The 12,516-nt window shown below is 53.5% G+C and overlaps 1 protein-coding gene across 1 annotated transcript in view; it reads left to right on the top strand.

Moving 5' to 3' along the window:
- The window catches only part of LOC146764626 (serine/threonine-protein kinase pim-1-like), a 29,647-nt gene extending 17,347 nt beyond the window's left edge, over positions 1 to 12,300 (top strand). Inside the window, exons 2-6 of the mRNA XM_085564070.1 lie at positions 10,219 to 10,325; positions 10,460 to 10,510; positions 10,715 to 11,081; positions 11,757 to 11,936; positions 12,194 to 12,300. Coding sequence (XP_085420196.1) covers positions 10,219 to 10,325; positions 10,460 to 10,510; positions 10,715 to 11,081; positions 11,757 to 11,936; positions 12,194 to 12,300 — 812 coding nt within the window. The remainder of the gene's footprint in view (positions 1 to 10,218; positions 10,326 to 10,459; positions 10,511 to 10,714; positions 11,082 to 11,756; positions 11,937 to 12,193) is intronic.
- The last annotated feature ends 216 nt before the right edge of the window (positions 12,301 to 12,516 follow it).

Below are 12,516 nucleotides of genomic sequence, written 5' to 3'. Positions count from 1 at the left end.
TCCAAAACTGAGGTTGTCCAACCTGATCACATTGTAAGTCGTGCACGCCACGCTTTTTTCTTGTCTTCCCTAACCTGTCCCATTGCATTAGCAAGGGCATATTAGGATGGAACAGCGCTAGTTTTCCTAGGTAACAGGGTCCCCCTTGTGGTTTTACCGGTATTCCATTCCAAGCTCTATCTCCACAGATCAAAAATACGCCTTTTGACAACCTTAAGGGTTTGGTTATCTTGGAACCATCACAGTTGGAATATAACTGTGATGCTACCCTACCTTAGTCCAGTGAAGAGTCTAGAGAAGCCCATTTTTCTCTTGGGTTATTTAAATTCTGCAAGTTCAATGGAACAAAGCTAAACCATTCTCCTGTCGAAACATTCCCTAAACTAGCATTGGCACTTCCAAAGAGATCTAATTCTTCTGGTGGAGATTGTAATGTTTCTTTAAGTGAAAGTACCAACAAACATTGCCTATAGCCATCTCTCTGAGCTTCTGTGTAACCCATGCTCTTGTCTGGCCCTTTCACCTTTGCAAAGTTCTTGCAAAGCATTTGGTTCTTTATCAACCCGCAAAATTCCTCTGGTCTCCAGACAGGAACACCTGTTAAGCAGGTGCGAAATGGACTTGTCACCCCTCCCGAGTTAAGGCATAGCAAACTTTGATTAGTCATGTTAGCCAAGGTTACCCAAATATTTTCTCTGGGCTGATTAAATTGCATTATTTCACAACAAAGATTAGTCAAAGGAACAAGATAGATTATCCATCTTATCACCCTCATGATTACTTCCACTTTGATTTTAATTTTAATGCCTGCACATTTTCAATAAGCCTATCAAACTCTAGGTCTGGATTTCCTACTATTGGTCTTCTTAAATAAGGTCTTATAGAAACCTTCACCTGCTTTTGGCACCTTGTTGATAAAATTTTTGAATTTGCCTGTCTAATCAACCTATCACGAGCGTGTTCTGCTTCCCACCTAGAAAAAGCTAATATATTTTGTTCTGGCACTTCAAATAACTGCAAAGCTAAAGCAACTCCTAAGCCTGTATCTTGTATTAAATCTTTCTTCCAAGTCTCTCCCTGTGTTGAAAGGCACAATTTCTACACCACAAATGTAGTTTCAAAAATACTTGGTCTTCCCAGTACGTTTTTCCACAACCCCCACAAATAAAAGCAACCCAACTGTTACAATTAAAACTCCCACAACCAAGGCACTCGGGATTCTTTGGTCCCGGTATATGAGCAGTCTGTAAAGCTTCAATACTCATAACAATTGCCAGAAAAGTTGACTCTGAAGGCAAAAGTTGATCGATCACTGGGGAAAGTCCTCTTATCTCTTGAAGAAGGTGTCCCACTATGTGGATCAGCTTCTCTTCAATTCTCCTCTGATCCTGATCCGCCAGGGGGGCTGTGAGATGAATCATCCAGAGCCAGTTTGGTCCACTTCGCTGGCACCCAGAGTGAACCTGTAGGGGTGGAAACACAAAGATATCCCCTTCCCCAATATAGGACCTTTGCTGGGTTCTGCCAAATACCTGTTTTAGGTCCCTATACCTGACCCATACTTCCTTGTCCTTTTTGCTCATTTCTTTTTGTCCATAATGTACCATTGCAGTTGGTACCTCCGAATCCCCAAATATACACAAATGATTAAGAACAAAGAGCACTTTCATTAGCCTTTCCTGAACATCTCCAACTTCCCTATGTTTTTCCAAATATCTCTTCAAAGTTCCATTTGCTCTTTCTACTATTGCTTGTCCAGTGGGAGAATGTGCTATTCCTGTAATGTGCTTGATCCCCCATGATTTCAAAAACCTATCCACCCTGCCACCAATGTATGCAGGACCACTGTCTGTCTTGATCTGCTTTGGCACTCCCATTACTGCAAAAAAACTACACAAATGCCTTATAACATGTAATGCCTTTTCCCCAGCTTGAGCCATTGCCCAGAGATATTTGCTATATGTAGCTATAGTAACATGAACATATTTTAGGCGACCAAAGCTATTTACATGAGTAACATCCATCTGCCAAAGTTCGTTAGATGAAAGACCTCGAGGGTTAACTCCCCATCCCATGCCATGACCCCCATTATGATGACTACATATAGGACAAGCTCTCACTATAGAAGTAGCATCTGCATGGGATATTCCAAACTCCCGTTGTAACCCTTTTGCATTCTGATGTCAGGGTGTCAGACCCAGCCAGCAGGGGTTTAGGATGTGTGAGTCGTGTTTGACCAACCTGGTCTCCTTTCATGACCAGGTGACCCTCCTGGTGGATGTGGGACAGGCTGTAGATGTGCCTATTTGGACTCCAGCAAGGCCTTTGGCACTGTCTCCCACAGCACACTCCTGGAAAAGCTGCAGCCCACGGCTGGGACAGGAGCACTCTGTGCTGGGCTCAGAACTGGCTGCATGGCCGGCCCAGAGAGTGGTGGTGAGCGGTGCTGCATCCAGCTGGGGACAGTCACCAGTGGTGTCCCTCAGGGCTCTGTGCTGGGCCAGCTCTGTTCAATGTTTTTATTGACGACATGGATGAGGGGATTGAGCCTTTCATTAGTAAATCTGCAGATGACACTAAGCTGGGAGCGCGTGTCCATCTGTTGGAAGATAGGAGGGCTCTGCAGGGAGACCTGGAAGGGTTGGAGGGATGGGCAGAGTCCAGTAAGATGAAGCTTAGTGAATCCAAGTGGCCATCCCTGCATTTTGACCACAAACACCCCCTGCAACATTACAGGCTGGGGATGGTGTGGCTGGTCAGTGCCCAGGCAGAAAGGGACCTGGGGGCACTGGTCTAAAGCCAGTTAACATGAGCCAGCAGTGTGCCCTGGTGGCCCAGAAGGCCAATGGCTCCTGGCCTGGATCAGGAATGGTGTGGCCAGCAGGAGCAGGGCAGTGATTCTTCCCCTGTGCTCAGCACTGGTTGGGCAGCACCTCAAGTGCTGTGTCCAGTTCTGGGCCACCCAGTTTGGGAAGGTCATGGAGGACCTGGAGCATGTCCAGAGAAGGGCAGCAAGGCTGGTGAGGTGATTGGAACACAAGTCCTGTGAGGAACAACTGAGGGAGCTGGGGTTGTTTAGCCTGGAGAAGAGGAAGCTCAGAGGTGACCTTATCACTCTACACTCCCTGAAAGGTGGTTGCAGTCAGGTGGGGGTTGGTCTCTTTCTCCTCACAGCAGCTGACAGAACCAGAGGACATAGTCTTATGCTGCACCAAGGGAAATTTAGATTGGCTATTAAGAAAATTGTTTTCTATGGAAAGGGTGATAAAGTACTGGAATTGTCTGTCCAGGGAGGTGGTGGAGTCAGCATCCTTGGATATGTTTAAAAAAAGACTGGATGTGGCACTCTGTGCCATGGTTTAGCTATGGTGGTGTTAGGGCATGGATTGGACTTGATGACCTTAAAGGTCTCTTCCAACTCAGTAATTCTATGTTTCTGTGATTATGTGACATCACAGAGCAGGCTCTGACATCACAGGATGCCTGTAGGACATCACAGAGCAGGCTGTGAGGTCACAGAGCAGGCTGTGAGGTCACAGAGTGTGCTGTGACATTATACGGTGGCTGTGTTACATCACTGAAGGTGTGACATCAAAGGATGGGTCTGTGAGGCCAAGAGGTGCTGTGTGACATGATGAGTTTTGCCATCACAGAGCAGGCTGTGACATCACAGAGGAGATTGTGATTTCATAGGAGAGGTTGTGATGTCACAAAGTTGTCTGTGACATTTCAGGCTGGCTGTGTGATGTCACAGAATGGGCTGTGAGGCTACATAGGAGAATCTGCCATCATAGAGAAGGGCTCTGTGACATCACAGAGCAGCTGTGTGATGTCACAGAGAAGGCTGAGACAATAGAGAGTGGGTTGTGACATCACAGAGCTGACTGTGAAATCACAGAGCAGGCTGTGACATTAAAGGGTGACTGTGACATTAATGGGTGATTGTGACATCACAGGTTTGGCTGTGACACCACAGGGCAGATTTTATGACATCACAGAGCAGCTGTATGAAATCCCAGGTGGCCTGTTACATCTCAGAGTGGGCTGTGTGACATCACAGAGGCTGTGTGACATCACAGGAGCTGTGTGATTTCACTGAGGAGGTCACTCTGCCCCAGTTTCCCCCAGAGAAGTCCAACACTGCTCATGCACAGGGGTTCCCCTGTCCCCCCGGGTCCCCCCGACCCCGTCGCCGCAGCCTCCCCCAGAGGATGTTCCACGAGATCGACCCCAGAGCCCGACACAGGGACGGGGGCTGGGGCTGTGGGGGGTGGGACGGGGGGACACGGACCCCCTGGCAGTGTCCCTGTGTCCCCCAGGGCCAGAGCCTGGGCCACGGCTCCTTCACCCTGTTACCAATGAGGGCTTGAGAGCGCTGAAAAGTCCCCGGCAAGGGAGCAGCAAAAACCAGATTTAATATTAAGCGACAGCACCACAAAGTTCCCTGGCAAGAGTCACTCTGCTCCTGACTGAACACTTCACACTTAAGGAACACCTAGGAAACAAATCAACCACAAATCCAAACAAAATTCAGGCAATCGAACCAGAAATGATCAGGGATCTGTCCCTTTATGCGGCATAGGGACACATAGAACAGTGAGGGCAAGGATAAAAGGAATATGGCCCAAAACTGAACAGAGGTCAAATTTAACAGGACTTATACCTTAACCTTAACTTCTACCTTCAACTTCAAAATTTAGCAAAAGAACAGATATGAACAGCATTTAACATAACTTTTAACCTACGACTTTTCAATTTAACAGAGGAATATCATTTAATACTCTTTAGCTCAGCTTATAACTTATAGCAAAAGAACAACTCTTAGCAGCATTTAACTTAGCTTAGGCTGCATCACTTGACCTCACTTACAGGCCTGACTGGCTCAGCTATCCAGGGCACTCAGAGCCCTCAGAGAGCAGCATTTCTGCCACATTCCCCAGCACAGGCACTCCTGTGTGCACACAGACACAGAGAGTCAGTGCAAGGCACCTGTGAGAAATTCCCCTGAGGGCAGGGAAATGCTCCCTGAGGATGCTTTGGCATCTCCCCAGCAGGGAAGGGTTGAGCCTGGAGGAGTGGGGGGATCGGCCCAGGCTCCCTCCTTGTTCGGGATCCCCGAGTGCAGCAAACGGGAGAGTTCCCGGCTCGGAGAGGCCCCACTCAGAGGGAGTCGCTGGCCCAGGAGAGCTCCAAGGGCTCCTTTTGGAGCGCTGTTTGTAGGGCCCCAAGAGAGGGGCTGCAGTCCCAGCCATGTTTCATCCTGGCCGCACTTGGCATCAGCAGCTTTCTTTGGCAGGGTGAGAACAGGGATGTTGTGCCACCAAGGGAACACAAACAGTTCCCAGGGCTGCTCCTAAAGTAACCAGGAGCTGGCTGGGCAGCAGCAGTGCCTGGAGCAGAGCGTGTTTGTGAGGAGCTCCAGAGGAGCTGAGCCCAGGGGCTGCTGGCCAAGGCCGAGGCCCAGTGAGGATTTCTCAGCTGGCAGGGCGGCCTGAGAAGGGGAGGAGGGAATGCACCAGCACAGGAACCATGGAACCAAGGGAGCATTGTGATACTGTGGGGCCTGTGAGACCTAGGGACCATTGTGACACTGTGGGGCACCATGGAACAATGGACACCATTGTGACACTTGGGGGACAGATTGGATCATGGAGACCATTGGGATACTATGATGCCCAATGGAATCAGCAAAGCATTGTGGCACTGTGAGGCCTCATGGAACCAGTGAGACCATTGTGACCCTGGGGTCCCCACAGAACCAAGAAGACCATTGTGACACTGTGGGGCCTTGTGTCATCAGTGGTCCATTGTGACACTGTGGAGCCAAAGGAGACCATTGTGACACTGCAAACCCCCATGGTCCAAAGGTCCATTGTGACATTGTGGGTTTCATGGAACAGAGGACTCATGTGTCATTGTGGGGCCTGGGGAACCATGGAAACCATTGGGACACTCCATGACCTCATGGAATCGTTGGAACCATTGTGAAACTAGGAGGTCTCATGGAACCCAGGGGCTATTGTGACACTGTGGGACCCCATTGAACCAAGGGTCCATTGTGATACTGTATGTCTTCTTGTAATTAAAGAGCAATTCTGACACTGTGGGGCCCCATGCAACCAAAGGAACACAGAACAGGTCTGGCTGGTTTGGCCTCCCTGGACTGCCTGACTGGTCCAGCTGACCTTGGCATGTTAAAGGTCTCTTCTCCTCTGCTACTGGGGCTCACTGGGACAGGAAACACTGGGGCTCCCTGCTTTCCTTCCAATGGAAAAGAACTGTCCTTCTCCTCCAAGTGCCCATGGCCAGAATTGGGATTTTACGTCCAAATGTCCTTTTATCCAGGGATTTTTCCCATAGGAATATTGCCAGGACAAGTCTGGTTGACAGTGGTTTCATGAGGGTCACCTCTCATCTGTGCCCAAAACACTGGGGAAGGCTCCATGCTTTCCTTCCTATGGGAAAGAATTGTCCTGTTGTGTTTTTTTCTTTAGTTTGATATTTGTTCTGTGTATGTTCAACCTCCCCCACTAGTCTCCTCCCTTGCCCAGTTGTCAATCTTCCCAAGCTCTTCCCTACCCCCCTCCTCTCCAAGTTGTCAATCCTCCCTTTTCCCTGCCCCTTTCCCCAGAACATTCCCTGTCACTCCTCGTAGCCTCCTCCCCTGCTTCCAGAGCATTCCCTGTCTATTTAGTGAGGCTCAGCACCCTTTTGGTTACTTTGTGTAACTCCACTGCCCTGTTTCCCCTGATAGTTTTGTGCTATGTTAGTCCCTCCTTAAACTCTTCCCCAGGCGTACCCTCAGTGGTTGGTGTTCCTATACCCCGCCTCTTGAGTTCTGGTATAAAACCTTTGCTCGCCCTCCCCAGAGGGTCTTGGGGCTCACTGAATAAAACCTTCCTGTTCGCCCCCAAGTCCCGTGTCGCCTCCCCATGCCAAGTGGGACTGCAGAGCTTCACAGGGGGAGCAGCCGCCCGTTCTCTTCCCTCTCACCCCCCAGCACTCCACTGCTCGGGGTATCGCGGCGAGAGAGGCTGCCCACATTACAACACTGTCCTGCTTCTCCAGGTGCCCATGGCCAAAATTGGGATTCTGTCTCCAAAATTCCCTATATCCAGAAGCTGCCTGCAGACAATCTCCATTCCTGACAAGTTTGGCTGACCTTGGCCTTGTAAGGCTCTCATCTGCCTTCCAAACACTGGGGCTCTGTGCTTTCCTTCCTATGGAACAGAACTCTTCTTATCCAGGTGCCTATGTCCAGAATTGGGATTACACCTCCAACATTGCCTGGTGTGAAAGACTGGAGGAGATTGTTGGCTGGGAACATTTTGTGTGTGGGGGAGGAAGGGGCAGGTCCAGCCCTGCCCGGCCCTGGAACCCCAGCACTGCCCTGGCCTGGAACCCCAATCCCCCCAGAGCCTCTATCCCAGCCCAGCAGTGTCTGCCAGTCCCTGGCACAGCACAGGCAATGCTCCACAGCCACCTCTGGAGCTCCCAACCCAGCTCCTGAGTGACCAAATGACCCCAAGTCCTCCCTGGGGCTGGGGCAGCAGAACTCAGAGGCACCAGCAGCTCCAGCTGTGAAATGGAGTGTGGGATGGGGCTGTGAAAGCCCTGCCTGGGCTGTGCCAAGCAGGACACACAAGCCCTGACCCTCATCCCCCAAGCAACTCTCTCAAGGAGACATTTAAAAGGAATTACAATAATTTGTGTACTCTGAGTTAGATTCACTAGAGAAATAGTGCCCCAAAGCTCATTAACATTCAGAATACTTGAACAAGTCAAGCCTCTGGGAATAATTTGATTTAAGTTTTAAGTCCTCATGCAGTTGGAATAGATATGAAAATCAAGACCCTTGATGGCTGACAATCCATCAGACTCTGTCCCTACCCCCACCCCACCATTTCCCCCATCCAAGCCCTGGCACTCAGAGCAGCCTTGTGCAAATCTGAGCTCCCTCCAGCCCAGGCTGCACCTGCAGGTTTCAGCTCCTTGGCTCCAACCCCCACCTGCTTTCCTTGGAGTAAGAGCTGCCTGAGACACAGAGGGATGTTCAATTCTTGTCAGCCAACAAAGCCAAGGGAAGACACAGCTCCATCAGATGCAGAAGTCATTCCTCTGCTGGCTATTAAATCCACTTGGCACAGTAGCCAGTCTCAGAGCAATGGAAAACACTTTCTGTACCCAGCACAGATCCCAAGGTCCCCCCAAACCCTCCCTGCCCCGATTCTGCCCAGATTTGCTCTTTCCACACACGAGTCACAGGCTGAAGTCAGGAGCTTCCTCCATGCCCAGAGGGAGGAAAAGAGAGAAAATGGATGAAGAGCTCTCCTGTGCAGAGCCAAGGTCCCAAGTGCCCCTGCAGTGGGAGCCACAACTCATCAGGTTTGTGTCCTTTGGGCTCAGGGATGGTGACACTCAGAGGCACAGAAAGGTTTCTTGCCAACAAACAGGAGTTGAACATTTGAACAATTTAATAACCATCACAGACTTTCCTTTTTCTTCGAACTGTTTAAACCTGCTCTGGACTGAAAACCCAGAAAAACACTGGCAGCTCACACCTGTGGCCCACCGAGGTCTGGGACCCTGCATTCCAGTGCCAGAGGGACTGAGAAGAGACCGAGTGATCCAACTACAACCCACAAAAAGGACTTTCTGAATTGCCACCTCTTCAGAACTCTGAGGGGGTTTATTTCATATTATTCATGCTTGTGAACACTATACTTGTTAAATAAACTGGTTTTTTCCACTTTTCTCCAGGGAAGTCTTCTCCTGAATTAGTAGGGAGAAGGGCCGCTTGAACTTGATTTGTAGACGGACTCCTTTTGGAGGTTTCCTCACAAAATTTGCCCTAAACAGTCACAATTGTGCCACTTCACCAGTGGCACAACTCCCCAGCCCCCCAGGAAAAGAAAGGACATGTCAAGTTCTCCAAACACTTGGCCTGCTTTGCTGCAAAAGTTGTGCTGCATACACAGTGCAGTGTGGAAAGCCAAGAGAAGCTGCAGCAGGTGGCAAATCTTGGGACAGAAGCTCGACCTGGTTCTCCATGAGAGGTTCTTGTCAAGAGCAGACAGGAGAAGATTCCTGGAGAAGTGGAACAGCTTTGCAGAAGTGCAATGAAAATGAAAGAAAGTATCTAAGATGTTTTCCTCTTTATTTCTATGCTCTCCTTTTCCATGTTGCACGACTTCTCCATGCCATGAATTCCAAATGGATCTCACCTCTAATATGGGCCACTTAGCAATGTAAAATACCATGAGCTACACGCAGTTTGCCTTCCCCTGTTTTTACTGGAAAGCAACGCTGGAGACATCAGTGCAGTGCTTGGGTCAGGTAGGAATCCTACAGCAAGGGAATGTGCCCCAAGGGTGTTTGAGCCTCGGCAAGGACAATGCACAGCAGCGACACAGCAGAGGGGATTCCTCTGCCAGTGTGCAGGAGTCAGGACTCTGGATCTGGGCTCCACACTGCAAAGTTCCCGTGTCTGGACAGACGAAGGGGCTGTCCCCGGGGCGCGCGGGGCTCGGCCGTGGGGCTCGTGGGGCGAGCGGGGAACGGACACGCGGACAAACGGCCTCGGTGCTTCAGTTGCAGAGGCAGCAGCGGCGGCGGCGGCAGCAGCGGCGGCAGCAGCGGCAGCAAAAGCAGTTTTTCTCTTCTTTCTCGTTCTCTCCTCCCTCCCCCGCTGTCGGACACCTTCCCCTCGGTGTCCTTCCCCGGTGTCCCTCTCCTCTCCCCGACTCCTTCTCCCCATGCCGGGCCGGGCCATGCCCCCGGCCCGCCCCCGGCCCCGGGCGGGGCTGCCCCGTCCCCGGCCCCGCCCGCCCCGCCGCGGTCTCGCCTCCGCCCGGCTCTGGCCGTGCTGGCGGTGGCGCTGCCGGGCGGGCATCAGTGCCTGGGGCTGGGCCGGCATCGCCGCCCTTTGGCTCCGCCTGGCCCGAGCCCGGCCCCGGCCCCGCCGCAGGGTCCGGCCCCGGCGCCGGCGCCTCCCGGGCCCCGCGGAGGACACACGCGGCACGGCCGCTCCCGCCGCCCCCGCTGCGGCTTCCCCGGCCCGAGCTCCGCCGCTCGGCAGCGCGGCCGCCGGCCCCGAGCCTCCCGTGTCCCGTTGCCGAGACCGAAGGCCTGGGGATGGCCGGCCCGAGGCGCTCGGGGGGCGCTCGGGGGCCGCTCCTGGCCCCGGGCCGAGCGCTGACAGCCGCGTCCCGCCCGCAGGGAAGGCGCAGGAGGCCCTGCAGGAGCGGTACCGAGTGGGTTCGCTGCTGGGGCGCGGCGGCTTCGGCAGAGTGTTCGCAGCCACGCGGCTCTCGGACGGCGCCCCGGTGAGCGGCGGGGCCGGCGGCGGGCATGGAGGAGGAGGAGGAGGAGGAGGCGGAGGAGGAGGAGAGGGAAGCAGGAGGATGGGGCTCGGCAGGGCGGGCGGCGAGCTCAGCCCGCTGCTGCCTTTGGCTTGCAGGTGGCCATCAAAAGGGTGCCACGGAACCGCGTCCGGCGCTGGGGCGAGCTGGTGAGTGAGCGGGGCCAGCGGGAACAGCCGGGCCGTGCCGGGCGGGGATGAGGCGAGGCCCGGCATGGGGGAAGCCACCAGGACGCCTCGATGGGGAGCGGGCGTGGGGCCAGCGCAGGGCGCAGAGCATCCCGGGCTGGCTGAGGGGTTCCCCTGCCCTGGCACGACATCAGTCCCACTGGTGGCACCGTGGTCCTCCCGCAGCCCGACGGCACCAGCGCACCCCTGGAGATCGTCCTGCTGGACAAGGTGTCCACCGGCTTCCCTGGTGTGGTCCAGCTGCTGGAGTGGTTTGAGCTCCCCAACAGCATCGTGATGGTGCTGGAGCGACCGGAGCGGTCTCAGGACCTCCTGCATTTCATTCGGGCACGGAGGTTCCTGTGTGAAGAGGTGGCACGGGAGCTGTTCCGCCAGGTGCTGGAGGCCGTGCGGCACTGCACCAGCCGCGGGGTCCTGCACCGTGATATAAAACCAGAGAACATCCTGGTTGACCTGGCCACTGGCCAGGCAAAATTGATCGACTTTGGCTGTGGCACCTACCTGCAGGACACAGCCTACACTGACTTTGCAGGTGAGCCCGGGCAGGGGTGTGCTCCCGGTCCCACCATCTCATGGCCCAACATCTCACAGGCCAAGCTGGGTGTGGCAGCGAGGATTCTCCCTTTTGCTGCCAGTCAGGGTACTGAGTCTTTACCTGAGTTGCTTTTGAGCGGGGCTGGGTGGGGAGGCATCTTCCAGCCCTGCTGGCGGCCTTTGCCCAGCACTCTGCCTGGGGCTGGGGTTGGAGCAGCAGCTGCCAGCCTGACAAAAGCACCCATGGGTGGGGGTAGCAGAGGAGGGGGCCAGGACCAGTGCACCAGCCAGTTTGGTGTGCAGGCAAGAGGAAGGGCTTGGACTGCTCCACTCACCTTGTTTTCATAATATTTTATGAAAACATAAAATATTGCCTTCATAATATCTTTGGGGCACTGCAGGTAGGGAAGATAAGGACCTGTTTTTTTCCCCCAGCCCTGAGTGGGTTTTTTCTTTACATGTCATGGTCAGGCCTTGCTGGGGCTTCTGCTGCCCTCTTCCAACACCAGTGGCTTCTTGTCCAGCCCTGAGTTTGTACACAATCCCAGGTGCTGGTGAGAGTGCAGCAGTCATCCCACGTGCCACTGGGGCAGCCCCTGCATGCCCAGGGATGCTGAGGCCAAGCTCTGGAAGCAGCAGCATCCCCCTGATGAACTCCATTTGTATTCCACAGGAACACTGTCATACAGCCCCCCAGAATGGACCAGCTTGGGCTGGTACCATGGCGAGGCAGCAACGATCTGGTCCCTGGGCATCCTGCTGCACCAGATGGTCTGCGGGCAGCACCCTTTCAGGAGGGGCCGGAAGATCAGCTGGGACCATCAGCTCTCGCTGCCACAGCGGCTCTCTCCAGGTGGATCCTCATCTCTGGCCACGGGGGAATACCAGTGCTGGGAGACAGCAGCGGGCTCGTGAGCATCTCGCTCTGGCAGCCGCTGAGGAGGTGGCACATGTCCTGCTCTCCTGCTCTCCTCCACAACAGGGAATTGATGGGAAAGTTTAGGCCCAGCTGGGAGCACAAAAGCAGCATGGCCTGGGCATGGGAAGAGTGGGGCAAAGCAGACAGGAGCCTTCTCTAGCTGACTGGTGGTTTCTGGTTTCTCTGCCCAGAGTGCCAAGAACTTATCAGGTGGTGCTTATCCATGCACTTCTTGGACAGACCTTCCTTAGAAGACCTGTTCTGTGAGCCATGGATACAGGATATTCACCTGTCATAGATGAAGGGAGAGAGCCTCATGCACACTTTGCTGCAGGGCCCTGGTAAGTTACAGCTCCACACATGCCCTGGCAATCAGAAGCAAGGAAACCCAGACTTTTTTCCTTGCCTTTATCAATGCACTGGGGTTGTTTGGTGGGAACATGCAGCCCTTGTGCTGGAGCGGAGCTGCTCTACCCAGCACTGGTGGCTGCCATCCAAGGTGGTTTTGCTTGTC

Source organism: Lonchura striata, chromosome 32 (genome assembly GCF_050655825.1).
Source record: "Lonchura striata isolate lonStrDom1 chromosome 32, ASM5065582v1, whole genome shotgun sequence".
Taxonomy (NCBI): domain Eukaryota; kingdom Metazoa; phylum Chordata; class Aves; order Passeriformes; family Estrildidae; genus Lonchura; species Lonchura striata.
The sequence above is the reverse complement of the archived record's forward strand: the minus strand, read 5'-3'. Positions and strand labels throughout refer to the sequence as shown.